Source organism: Scyliorhinus canicula, chromosome 15 (genome assembly GCF_902713615.1).
Source record: "Scyliorhinus canicula chromosome 15, sScyCan1.1, whole genome shotgun sequence".
In the NCBI taxonomy this organism is placed as follows: Eukaryota; Metazoa; Chordata; class Chondrichthyes; order Carcharhiniformes; family Scyliorhinidae; genus Scyliorhinus; species Scyliorhinus canicula.
In genome coordinates this window covers 7,790,658-7,803,662 of record NC_052160.1, presented here as the reverse complement: position 1 = coordinate 7,803,662, position 13,005 = coordinate 7,790,658, and the positions used below count along the sequence as shown (strand labels likewise).

The 13,005-nt window shown below is 45.4% G+C and overlaps 1 protein-coding gene across 2 annotated transcripts in view; it reads left to right on the top strand.

Annotated features, from left to right (window-relative positions):
• Window positions 1-13,005, top strand: part of cfap70 (cilia and flagella associated protein 70) — a 126,767-nt gene that overhangs the window by 94,735 nt on the left and 19,027 nt on the right. For both annotated transcript variants that reach the window (XM_038820691.1, XM_038820692.1), the window contains 3 exons: window positions 882-1,037; window positions 8,470-8,699; window positions 11,714-11,866. In XM_038820691.1, the coding sequence (XP_038676619.1) occupies window positions 882-1,037; window positions 8,470-8,699; window positions 11,714-11,866 (539 nt within the window). The remainder of the gene's footprint in view (window positions 1-881; window positions 1,038-8,469; window positions 8,700-11,713; window positions 11,867-13,005) is intronic.

The window sequence follows — 13,005 nt, the reverse complement described above, 5'->3', positions numbered from 1 at the left end:
ACCTCCATCCGCGGGAGAAGGCTCTCGCTGTCCACCCTATCTAACCCTCTGATCATTTTGTATGCCTCTATTAAGTCACCTCTTAACCTTCTTCTCTCTAACGAAAACAACCTCAAGTCCATCAGCATTTCCTCATAAGATTTTCCCTCCATACCAGGCAACATCCTGGTAAATCTCCTCTGCACCCGTTCCAAGGCTTCCACGTCCTTCCTATGATGAGGCGACCAGAACTGTGCGCAATACTCCAAATGCGGCCGTACTAGAGTTTTGTACAACTGCAACATGACCTCATGGCTCCGGAACTCAATCCCTCTACCAATAAAGGCCAACACACCATAGGCCTTCTTCACAACCCTATCAACCTGGGTGGCAACTTTCAGGGATCTATGTACATGGACACCGAGATCCCTCTGCTCATCCACACTACCAAGAATTTTACCATTAGCCAAATATTCCGCATTCCTGTTATTCTTTCCAAAGTGCATCACCTCACACTTCTCCACATTAAACTTCATTTGCCACCTCTCAGCCCAGGTCTGCAGCTTATCTATGTCCCTCTGTAACCTGCAACATCCTTCCGCACTGTCTACAACTCCACCGACTTTAGTGTCGTCTGCAAATTTACTCACCCATCCTTCTGCGCCCTCCTCTAGGTCATTTATAAAAATGACAAACAGCAACGGCCCCAGAACAGATCCTTGTGGTACGCCACTCGTAACTGAAATCCATTCTGAACATTTCCCATCAACTACCACTCTCTGTCTTCTTTCAACTAGCCAATTTCTGATCCACATCTCTAAATCACCCTCAATCCCTAGCCTCCGTATTTTCTGCAATAGCAATGCAGTTTATGAACACAATCTTGTTTACGTCTCTTTAAGATCAGCCAGTTGCAATCGAGGAACCTGAACCTGTGACCCAAGAATCCCCTAGTACACTATCTGCTCCGAGCCTGGCTGGAACAGGTGCAGGTGTAGATACCATTCTGAAAACTGCGTCAGGGACAGTCAATAAAAAGAGAAGATCCTCTGTGAAAGGTCAGTTCACATTTATTTCTCTCATCAACTCCCTTTCCTTTTCACAATAATGTATATTTTTATTCAAAGCATTTTCAAATTATTTACAAAACGCAAGTGACCACCATTCACCAAAGAGAAGGAATTGGTGGATGTTGAGTCTAGAGAAGGGTGTGTCGATAGCCTGGGTCACATTGAGATACAAAAAGACGAGGTGTTGGGCGTCTTGAAAAAATATTAAGATGGATAAGTCCCCAGGGCCTGATGGGATCTACCCCAGAATACTGAAGGAGGCTAGAGAGGAAATTGCTGAGGCCTTGAAAGAAATCTTTGGATCCTCACTCTCTTCAGGTGATGTCCCGGAGGACTGGAGAATAGCCAATGTTCCTTTGTTTAAGAAGGGTAGCAAGGATAATCCAGGGAACTACAGGCCGGTGAGCCTTATGTCAATGGTAGGGAACTTACTGGAGAGAATTCTTCGAGACAGGATCTACTCCCATTTGGAAGCAAATGGATGTAATAGCGAGAGGCAGCATTGTTTTGTGAAGGGGCGGTCGTATCTCACTAACTTGATAGAGTTTTTCGAAGAGGTCACAAAGATGATTGATGCAGGTAGGGCAGTGTATGTTTTCTATATGGACTTCAGTAAGGCCTTTGACAAGGTCCCTCATGGCAGACTGGTACAAAAGGTGAAGTCACACGGGATCAGGGGTGAGCTAGCAAGATGGATACAGAACTGGCTAGGTCATAGAAGGCAGAGAGTAGCAATGGAAGGGTGCTTTTCTGATTGGAGGGCTGTGACTAGTGGTGTTCCGCAGGGATCAGTGCTGGGACCTTTGCTGTTCGTAGTATATATAAATGATTTGGAGGAAAATGTAACTGGTCTGATTAGTAAGCTTGCAGACGACACAAAGGTTGGTGGAATTGCGGATAGCAATGAGGATTGTCAGAGGATACAGCAGGATTTAGATCGTTTGGAAACTTGGGCGGAGAGATGGCAGATGGAGTTTAACCTGGACAAATGTGAGGTAATGCATTTTGGAAGGTCTAATGCAGGGAGGGAATATACAGTGAATGGTAGAACCCTCAAGAGTATTGACAGTCAGAAAGTGCTAGGTGTACAGGTCCACAGGTCACTGAAAGGGGCAACACGGCGGAGAAGGTAGTCAAGAAGGCAGACAGCATGCTTGCCTTCATTGGCTGGGGCATTGAGTATAAGAATTGGCAAGTCATGATGCAGCTCTATAGAACCTTAGTTAGGCCACACTTGCAAGTATAGTGTTCAATTCTGGTCGCCACACTACCAGAAGGATGTGGAGTCTTTAGAGAGGGTGCAGAAGAGATTTACCAGGATGTTGCCTGATATGGAGGGCATTAGATATGAGGAGCGGTTGAATAAAGTCGGTTTGTTCTCACTGGAACGACGGAGGTTGAGGGGCGACCTGATAGAGCTCTACAAAATTATGAGGGACATAGACAGAGGCTTTTTCCCAGGGTGGAGGGGTGCGAGGGGCAAGGTTTAGAGTAGATGTACGAGGCAAGTTTTTTACACAGAGGGTAGTCGGTACCTGGAACTCGCTGCCGGAGGAGATGGTGGAAGCAGGGACGATAGTGACATTTAAGGGGCATCTTGACAAATACATGAATAGGATGGGAATAGAGGGATACGGACCCAGGAAGTGTAGAAGATTTTAGTTTAGATGGGCAGCACGGTCGGCACAGGCTTGGAGGGCCGAAGGGCCTGTTCCTGTGCTGTACTTTTCTTTGTTCTTTGTTCTATCCACAGATCATAATACAAAACCCCTCCATGTCCTAACTCGATGCCCTTGCCCCATTTTCCACTTATAATAACCTCAAAGAACCCCCAAAAAAGACACAACACTCCCCAACACCACCACCCCCAACCCCGACATTTACTACTTCTTAAAGAAGAAAGGAAACACGGGACCCGACCTAACCTGACCCAGGAAGCCCCTGCTTGTGACCCAGACCGGGATTAACGACCCCCAAAACGGCGGAGACGCCACGCGAGGACCCGCATGCGCAGAAAGATAGCCCCATACTCGTGGATACCTGGGGTCCGACCAGATCACAAACATGCCCCCCCCCCCGGCAACCCCGAATATGAAACCAGCGTTCCGGCCCCTACCAAACGCAACCACCTACCTTCTATTAGGTCAAACCTCTCCCATCAGATCCCAGGATCCATCCAGCCGCCGACCGAGGAAGTGAGGGAAACACGGCGGCCTGCAGGTGAGACTAAAACAATGCAGTTTCAAGTTTCTCCCCAGCAGGCTCCAGGCAAATGTCCAAGTGATTGAAAACAAGCTGGACTAACTTAACGGTAGATTTGCCTCTCAGAGGGAAATAAGAGACTGCTGTGTGCTCTGTTTCACGGAGACACGGCTCACCCCTGCCTCACCAGACTGTGCCATACAACCTGAAAGCTTCTCAATACATCGATGGATTGCATGATGTCACCGGGCAAAGCGAAGGTTGGAGGGGTTTGCCTCCTCATCAACCCCTCCTGATGTTTGGACATGGCGACCCTGGCGAACTACTGCTCCCCGGACATGGAATACCTGAATGTGAAGTGCCGCTCATACTATCTTCCACGTGAGTTCACTTCAGCCATTTTCACAGCGGTCTATATCCCACCCCGGGCAGAAGTGAAGAAGGCACTTGACGAATTGTACACCGCTATAAATAACAATGAAACAGAACACCCGGAGGCCTTGTTCATCATTGCTGGGGACTTCAACCAGGCCAACCTCATGAATATACTGCCAAAATTCCACAACACATCTCCTTCCCACCAGGGGCGACAACACTTGACCACTGCTACACAAAAATCAAGGGTGCCTACCAATCCATCCCTCGACCGCACTTCGGAAAATCAGACCATAAGACGGTGCTCCTTCTCCCGGCATACAAGCAGAAACTTAATGGGGAGAATCTGGTTAAGTAGGTTGTGCAGTGCTGGTCCGAGGCAACAGAAGAGTTCCGATGTGACTGCTTGGAATCTGGACTGGTCCATATTTAAGAACTCAAGTGACCAACCTAAATGAGTATGACACCGTTGCAGACTTTATTAGCAAGTGTGTAGAAGACTGCGTGCCAAAGAAGGTAGTACGTACATTCCCTCACCGGAAACCATGTCTTAGTTAGCACGGTGGTACAGTGGTTACTACTGCTGCCTCACAGCTCCAGGGTCCCGGGTTCAATTCTGGCCTCGGGTAAACTATGTGTGCACTTTCTCCCCGTGTCTGCATGGGTTCCCTCTGGGTGCTCCGGTTTCCTCCCACAGTTCAAACATGTGCCGGTTAGGTGGATTGGCCATGCTAAATTGCCCCGTAGTGTCCAAAAAGGTGAGGTGGGGTTACTGGGTTATGGGGATAGGGCGGATGCATGGGCTTCAGTTTAAGTAGGTTGCTCTTTCCAAGGATCGGTGCAGACTCGATGGGCCAAATGGCCTCCTTCTGAACTGTAAATTCTATGATTCTAATCGGGAGATTGACTCCCTACTGAAGGCCAGGTCTGAGGCATTCGAGACAGACAACCCTGATCTATACAAGTAATCCAGGTACAAACTCCGCAAAGTCATAGGGATGCCAAGAGACAATATCAGAATAAGTCCCAGACTAATGTCACGGAATCTCGTTGGTTGTGGCAAGGCTTAAACAACATAACTTGCTACAAAGAATCTCCGGCAGCTCGCTGATGAACTCAATGCATTCTATGCTAGGCTCGAGCAGGAAACCATCAAACCGTTGTCAATTGCCCAGTAGACTCTGACACACCCATACCTACTGTCACAGCTTCCAAAGTCAGAATGACTTTCTTCAAAGTGAACCCTCGGAAGGCGATGTGTCCGGACGGGGTCCCTGGTCATGCACTCAGAGCCTGCGCATACCAGTTGGCAGCACGGTAGCACGGTAGTATGGTGGTTAGCATAAATGCTTCACAGCTCCAGGGTCCCAGGTTCGATTCCCGGCTGGGTCACTGTCTGTGCGGAGTCTGCACGTCCTCCCCGTGTGCGTGGGTTTCCTCCGGGTGCTCCGGTTTCCTCCCACCGTCCAAACATGTGCGGGTTAGGTGGATTGGCCATGCTAAATTGCCCGTAGTGTCCTAAAAAGTAAGGTTAGGGGGGGGGGGGTTGTTGGGTTACGGGTATAGGGTGGATACGTGGGTTTGAGTAGGGTGATCATTGCTCGGCACAACATCGAGGGCCGAAGGGCCTGTTCTGTGCTGTACTGCTCTATGTTCTATGTGTTCGCGGAGATCTTCGACCTCTCCCTACTCCGTTCCGAGGTCCCCACCTGCTTCAAGAAGACCATCATCATACCGGTGCCAAAGAAGAACCAGGCCATGTGCCTCAACTACTATAATCCAGTGGGCCTTGACATCAATCATTATGAAGTGCTTCGAGAGGTTGGTCATGAGGCACATCAACTCCATATTCTCAGAATGCTTAGATCCACTGCAATTCGCATACCACCACAACCGGTCCATAGTAGGTGCCATCTCCCTGACCCTACACTCATCCCAGAAACATCTTGACAACATGGAGTCCTACATCAGATTCCTATTCATTGACTACAGCTCCACCTTCAACACCATATCAAAGCTCCAAAACCTAGGACTTGGCTCCTCACTTTGCAACTGGATCCTCGCCTTTCTGACCCATCGATCACAATCAGTAAGAATAAACAACAACACCTCCTCCCCAATAGTCCTCAATACTGGGGGCCCGCAAGGCTGCGTACTTAGACCCCACTATACTCCCTGTCCACACAACTGTGTGGCAAAATTTGGCTCCAGCTCCATCTACAAGTTTGCTGATGACATGATCGTAGTGGGTTGGATCTCGAACAACGATGAGTCAGAATACAGGAGGGAGATAGAGAACCTAGTGGAGTGATGTAACGGCAACAATCTCTCCCTCAATGTTAGCAAATCTAAAGAGCTGGGCATTGACTTCAGAAAGCAAAATATCATACACACCCCTGTCAGCATCAGTGGTGCCGAGGTGGAGATGGTTAGTAGTTCCAAATTCCATGGGGTACACATCACCAACAATCTGTCCTGGTCCACCCACGTCGATGCTATGACCAAGAAAGCACAACAGCGCCTGTACTTCCTCATTGACTCTTACCAACTTTTACAGATGCACCAGAGAAAGCATCTATCTGGCTGCATCAGAGCCTGGTATGGCAACTGCTCGGCCCTAGTTCATGAGGAGATCCTCCTCCTTCCCCACCCCTCTCCGCACCGGGTGCCCATAGAACAGCGGCGCAGTACTGAAGTGCAAATAAAATTGTAATAAATGATTTTCAGGTAACAGAAGAGAGGATGCAGTCTATCACAACTTACATATACGTGGTCCATGGAGTTCACAAGTCTGTAAAAAGCGCAGGCATCTTGGTACTCCGTGAACCGACAGATCCTACGATTGTATGGGACTGTTGCGTGTAACATTCTCCACCCCAGGACCCCGATGGTAAGGGGGAGGACTCCCATGCAGAGAGACCTCCAACGGGGATCTCCACTACTGGAGGACAACAATGTGTCCGGGCGAATGGTGAGGGAAAGGACCTGAAGGCTGTGCAGCAGCAGTCCATATAGGATTCACCTCTGCACAAGGACAAAGGACACAGGGGGTATTTCCGTGGGATGGTTTGGATTGTGGGGTCTGGCTCCCGAGGGAGTGTTTGTGAATTGGAAATACTGTGAAATTCACTCCCATCAGGGGTATGCTCAAATGGGAGTTCACCATATACCTGCACCTCAAGGCCATAAGTGGTTACGGAGGCATTGGCTAAAATCTGGATATACACCAACGTATGACAGGCCAATTCATGGAGTGTCATCCGGTCCACTCTTCTGCCACCCAGCACATCCCCGATTCTGGTCACTCCAGCGGCCACAATCCTTCCCTCCACCAGCCACCTGAGGTGGTATTGGTGGAGGTGCAGATTCCTGAGCAGTGGCTCATTGACCACAGCCACTACTTCTGACGGAGGAGAGCGTCGATGCAAGGTGATCATGTCCCAGACTTTGATCTGGTCCTGGTAAAATATGGGCAATGCCTGGAGGAAGTTATGGAGACCCTTAAAGTATCTAAACAGAAACCATAATTCAGTCTGTGCACCAGGCAGAAGAAATATGTTGCCGGGGCACATCACTTAAGAATGGGCTCAACATTAAAGGTATTGCTGCAGGATCTGAAGGCAGAAGGTTGCCTCTTGGGTGCAAAGGCATACCAGTGCCTGCCCATCTTCCCTAAGTGAGAGACTCAGAACCTCAGCAGCGACCCAACGTAGCTCTTTGTCCGAAAAGTATTCTGTAATCATTCTTTGGACATTTGTGACAAACTCAGGGGGAGAGGTCAGAGTTATCAGCAGGTACCACAGCATGGCCACAATCAGCTGGTTTATAACCAGAACTCGATCTCTATAAGACAGCACTCTGAGCAGTCCTCTCTGGTGAGTGACAACCCAGGTCTCCAAATCCTGCCAATTTGCTGGCCAGGATTCCTCAGTTGGCAAAAATGGACTCCCAAGTAAGGAAGACTGGTCCTGCTCCAGGCGAAAATCCTGAGCTGCTCCAGATGGAAGGTGAGTCCACCAGGAGTCTGGAACCCTTGGCCTCGTTGACCCGAGCAGAGGGTGCAGCAGAGTTACACAGCCTGGCATTCACACATCCTCCGCAGGTCAGTAGGGCCCGTGAACAAAGTAGCACATCATTAGTGTAGCTGAAAGGACCACCCCGATGCCCAACCCGCGCAGAACCAATCCTGATAACCTTCTCCGCAGGAGGGTGACCCTATGCATGCTCTCAATCCTTAATCAAACAATGCCCAACAACTGTCTGTCTGTAACAACATAATCAACCAGTCATTAACAATGTCTATGGATGTTATTTCTCTGGACTTCCAGAAGGGATTTGGTAAGATCTTGCATCAGGATCTGTGAGCTAAAATTGAAGCCCATGAATTGAAAGCATATTATTGATCTGGTTAGGAAATTGGCTGAGTGGCAGTACACAGGAATAGGGACAATGGACAAGTACTCAAATCAGGGGATGCAACTAGTAGTGACTCCGTCCCTATATTCCTACTCAGTTGTTAAACTCATGCACACTTCACTCACATGAGTCAGTACCTGCATGAGAGGAGAGGAAACTGTTGGGAGAAAAGGAGTGATCAAGATACCAGGGGAATTATGGAGATCCAGCATTCCATTCCAACAGAGGTGGGTATAAGCAAGTGAATAGGCTCATCTGAATTCCATGAATCTAATCCGCCTTTGCAAAAGCACGTGCCATTAACTTACCTGATGCTTTATGAAATTTAACCAGTGATGAAATTAACTGATTTTGCTTTAGATTGAAATCAAAATGTTCTGCCAAGCTGTCGAGTATCAGACGATTGAAAATGTTCTGCTTTTTGTAGGTATTATAGACCCACCAAAGACCGCCGATATCCTTGAAGGTGCCACAACACCCATATCACAGGAAGAGCCAGCACCCGCGGTACCTAATCCTGTTAATGAACCCCCACCAAAAGAGACCGCTCCCCCACCAAAAGAGACCGTTCCCCCACCGAGAGAGACCATTTCTGTTTGTACAAGAAGTATCTACATGGAAGCAGCAAAGTTTCTATTGGAATTTAATGCCCTGCAGGTCGGTTGTCATTCTTACTTAAAAAAAAAGACTTGCTGTGCCTAATCACACCTTGTAAACAGGAGTAGGTTAATTCCCCACTGTCATGGAGAGGAGATGTTACGAAGTTTACAGCCAAAACAATCAATATTTGAGAGCTATCTTTGAGCAATATTCCATGGCTACGTTTTATTTTACAATACTTTTCATCATCCAGATAAATTAGGCGTTGCCTCTCCATTACCGACTGAACTCTCAGTAACGTATTCTTAATGTCCAGAATGCAGATGGTCTCAGTGATATGCCACATCACTGTCAGTGTCAAGACGCAGAGAAATTCCTTAAAGTGTCTGTGTAGAAATCTACCCATGGTTAAGTGTAGTCTCGTATACACCTAAGTAGAAACTTGCACTACACTTCTCGGATGCGCAATTACATCTTTATTGGGTGTCTATTGATTATAATTGAGAGTTTGAAATCTTCTTGTGGTTACAAATCAAATATTCTCAAAACGCCCCTGCCAGCAGAAGACTTTAAGAGATATAATTAAACTTAGTAGCGTACAAACGATCTGAACTTTCAAAAATGCAGTAATGGCTTCTTGCTCAAAGCAAAACAGCTTGCGCAGATTTAGAGTTAGAGTGGAAATATGAAAATACGAAATAAAGATAGTAGACAGCTAGGCAAATAGTATAGAGTGATTCTCAAATGAAATGGCTTCCCGGACCTCTATTTTTTAAGGAATTTATTATCAATCTGAGTCAATCTGTCTCTACCCCTGTAACATGCTGATTGGTTTGGGTGAGTTTCCAATACATTTGATTTGGTGATTGGGTTGTCAGTCCTCAATGTGCGACATTATTTCATTGAACGTTTAAAATTAATATAAATGTTGCATGTGGAATTCTTAAATGTGTGTTGGAATGCAAACTCTGCTCTTACCATTGAACTGGTATGTGCTGAACTCTGCGATTCTGTTCATTTGAACAATGGACAGTTCATATGAACCATAATGTCAATTTGACCTTCAGTAGAAATGTTGCATTTGCTTCTAGCTCGACTACAAATGTTTCAAATTCTATGCTTTTATTATTGCAAGCTATAGGCTTTTGCAATCTGTGGTTGTGTTTGATCATATTTGCAGTCGTATGGTGGGATCCATTTTAAAAATGATTTTTGAACTGGGCTTTAGTATTTATTAAAAAATGGCTAAATCAATGATCCTTTTACCTCTCAGAAATAGCTGGTTTCCTTCAGTCTGCATTTTGAAAAGCAGGAACAAACCTACATTTAATAATTATGTAAAGTAAGAATGAGGCAGTCATAAAACGCTGCAAGCTCTCATACCAGATGATGGACAACATCCATTCTCCTAAGTAATTTTAATTTCATTTAGGTGATGCACTTACGGTTGAGTATATATTCTGTACATAAATATATTTTACACACACACTTACAAGATACTGGAATGATTACCTACTGGTATTCACCTTTAAAATTAGATATTTGTTTGGCAACACTGAACATGAAGAGCAACTGATACATTGAGAATTGTAATATGTCTTGTCAATTCTTTCATCCTGCAATTCTGGCAGGAATTCTGTGGATTGCCCACTGTAATGCCTTTCACCGGTGCCTTGCCTGATCAACAGTGAAAGCTTGTTGGAGCCCTGTAGAAGTTAATTCCAGTTGTGACGAATGGAGGAATTTCAGATGTATTATATTATAGGCATTTAACGGAGTAAGTGCTAAAATCCTGGGTTAGTGAGTGTGACTGCTGCAGTCATGTTTTAAAAGAATTCCTAGTTTGAAAGGTTGGGAACCAGGAATTCAATTAAAGCATTGTAAAAGGCTTGGGCGAATCAAATTTTGTTTTGAGCAAGGAGATTCCCTGTGGAGTTAATTAGATTTAAACTTGGTACGGTGATGTCATTGCTGGGTGGAGGTGAGGCAGGAGTTCAGTTCCGAGCTGAATGAAGCTGTGACCACAAGCAAGCATTTTGCTCCCTGCAGTTCAGTTAAAATAGATTAACAGTCTTTAAAGCAGTGCAGACTTGTCTGAGAACAAGGGGAAGTTGAAACAAGCTGAGAAACAACTTCTGAAAACGCGCAGCCTGGTTTTCTGCATGGGTCTGACAGGAGTCAGATCTTGTCTTCAAAGCAGTGTCAAGAGATCTCTCTTTCTCAAAGATCGTATCTGTAAAGCAAGAGTTCCTGAGTGCTAATGGTATTTAATAGTGGATTGAGAGCTGAGATGGGGATTTTTCTTATTGTTTAAGTGGGAATAAAGATAGCAATTAAGGGTATTGTATGCACTGTATTAAGCAGTATTGTTTATGGGGTAATTGTAAGCTATTTTCTGCTGTGATGTTAAAGATTTTAATACTATGTTATTAAAAAGGTTTATTTTGATATACCATATTCCTATTTCTTTGTGCAATCACTCCTGAAGCGAGCTACCCTTTCCTTACAAAAATAAACTAAAATATTGGGGTTTCTGACCAGTATTCTAGCCACTGTTGGGGTCTGGTCTGGGGTTGTAATACAGTGTATTATCTCTATCCATTCATTTGCCTGTCTTGCTTTTAAATGATTGCAATTTTTTTTCAGCTTTTATATATTTTCCACCCAACTTTGCTATCCTCTATATCAAGCAGTAAACGTATTGCCTGGTCTCTGCCAATGCTTCTGTATAACTGAAGGTTAAGAAATCCAAGAGAAAGGTTTGAGCAGATGTAAAGCTCAATCACCCTCCATTTTTCTGCTTCACTGAATGAAAGTCCTGCGTTTTTTTCTGTCGGACAATCTGACTTGTAAGCCTCTCTGACTCAGCACAGCATTCTAGCGAATCAACAAAGCTGTTTGCACAGCCTCCCAGTTTCAACAATGTGACATTTACTTTTTCAATTAATTTATTCAAATGTTTCTCACTCTTCTTTCTCTCTGATAACAAGCTGGCCAAATTGTGGTATGTCAACACATTTTTGGCCATTGATAACTAATGTAAAACGAATTTTCCTTCCTTTTGTTATTAGTTTGCAACAAGAGCCTTGTCACACGAGATGATTTCCAGTGATAATGGTTTGAGTTGTGAGTACCATGTGGTTCTGGCTCGGCTTTACATGCTTCACGAGGAATATGGAAAGGCAGAGGAATCTCTTGCAGAAGCAGGACGAATTGACCATCAAGTAAGTGAAAAAACAGTCTACATTAGTTGGTAAGTTAAAGATAATGTAACCCAGATCAGTTGTCAAATAAATCATCTGGACCTGGAATTTCCTCAATTCCAGTTCAGCGAGATGTGTACTGCAATTTCTTCTGGTTCTGCGTCACTCAAATTTCCTGCAGAAATTGTGACAAATATAGAACTTTTTTCAAGTGTCGCCAATAGGGTTAATAGCTAGTGGGCTAATTGTCCTCTGTCATGATGACTGTTTCTCAAAGCATATTGTTTCTTCTAATCCTCTTATTTTACTGTGATTATTCACTTTGGGAGAAAGAATACAAAAACAGAATTTTTTTTAAAAAGGCATGAAACTTGTAAATGTTGATGTTTAGAGGGACTTGGGTGCTTGTATAAGGAACACAGAAAGTTAGCCTGCAGGTACAGCAAGCATTTAAAGAGACAAATGACATGATGATCTTCAATGCAAGGTGTGGTAGTCAGTATTGGGGTATTACGGTACCGAGGTTGGAGGTACCCGATGCTGTAAGACCATTGGTGTTGGATGTACCTGATACTGTAAGATCATTGGTGAAGCCTGCCTGCTGGTTCTGCCCAGTATGGCGGAGTATAAGAGTCTGTGTTTCCCTAGCTGCAGCATTCTGTACCTGCGCTGCTGGGGGAAACATCTAGTTCAATAAAGCCTTCAATTGTCCTACAATCTCGCTTTGGGAGTTATTGATTGTGCATCACAAGGAGATTGGAATACAGAACTAAGGAAGTATTGATACAATTGTAAAAGGCTTTGATGGGACCATACCTGGAATACAGTGGCTGGAATTCTCCAGTCGTTACGATTCAATTTTCCCGCTGGCAACACAGCCCAGCCAGTGGGTTTCACAACAGCGTCGGGGTGGTTACAATGGGAAATGCCATTGACAGTCAGCAGGAAGATACAATCCTGCCGCCAACGAACGGAGAGCAGCTAAGAAACACATGGCTACCGGACAGGAGAATCCAGCCCAGTGTGCAATTTTGATCTCCATATCTAAGGAAGGATATGCTTGCCCTGGAGGTGGTGCAGTGAAGGTTCACTCAATTGTTCCCTGGGATGAGAGGGTTATTCTATAATGAGGCTCCAGTGGCTGGTTTAGCTCAGTGGGC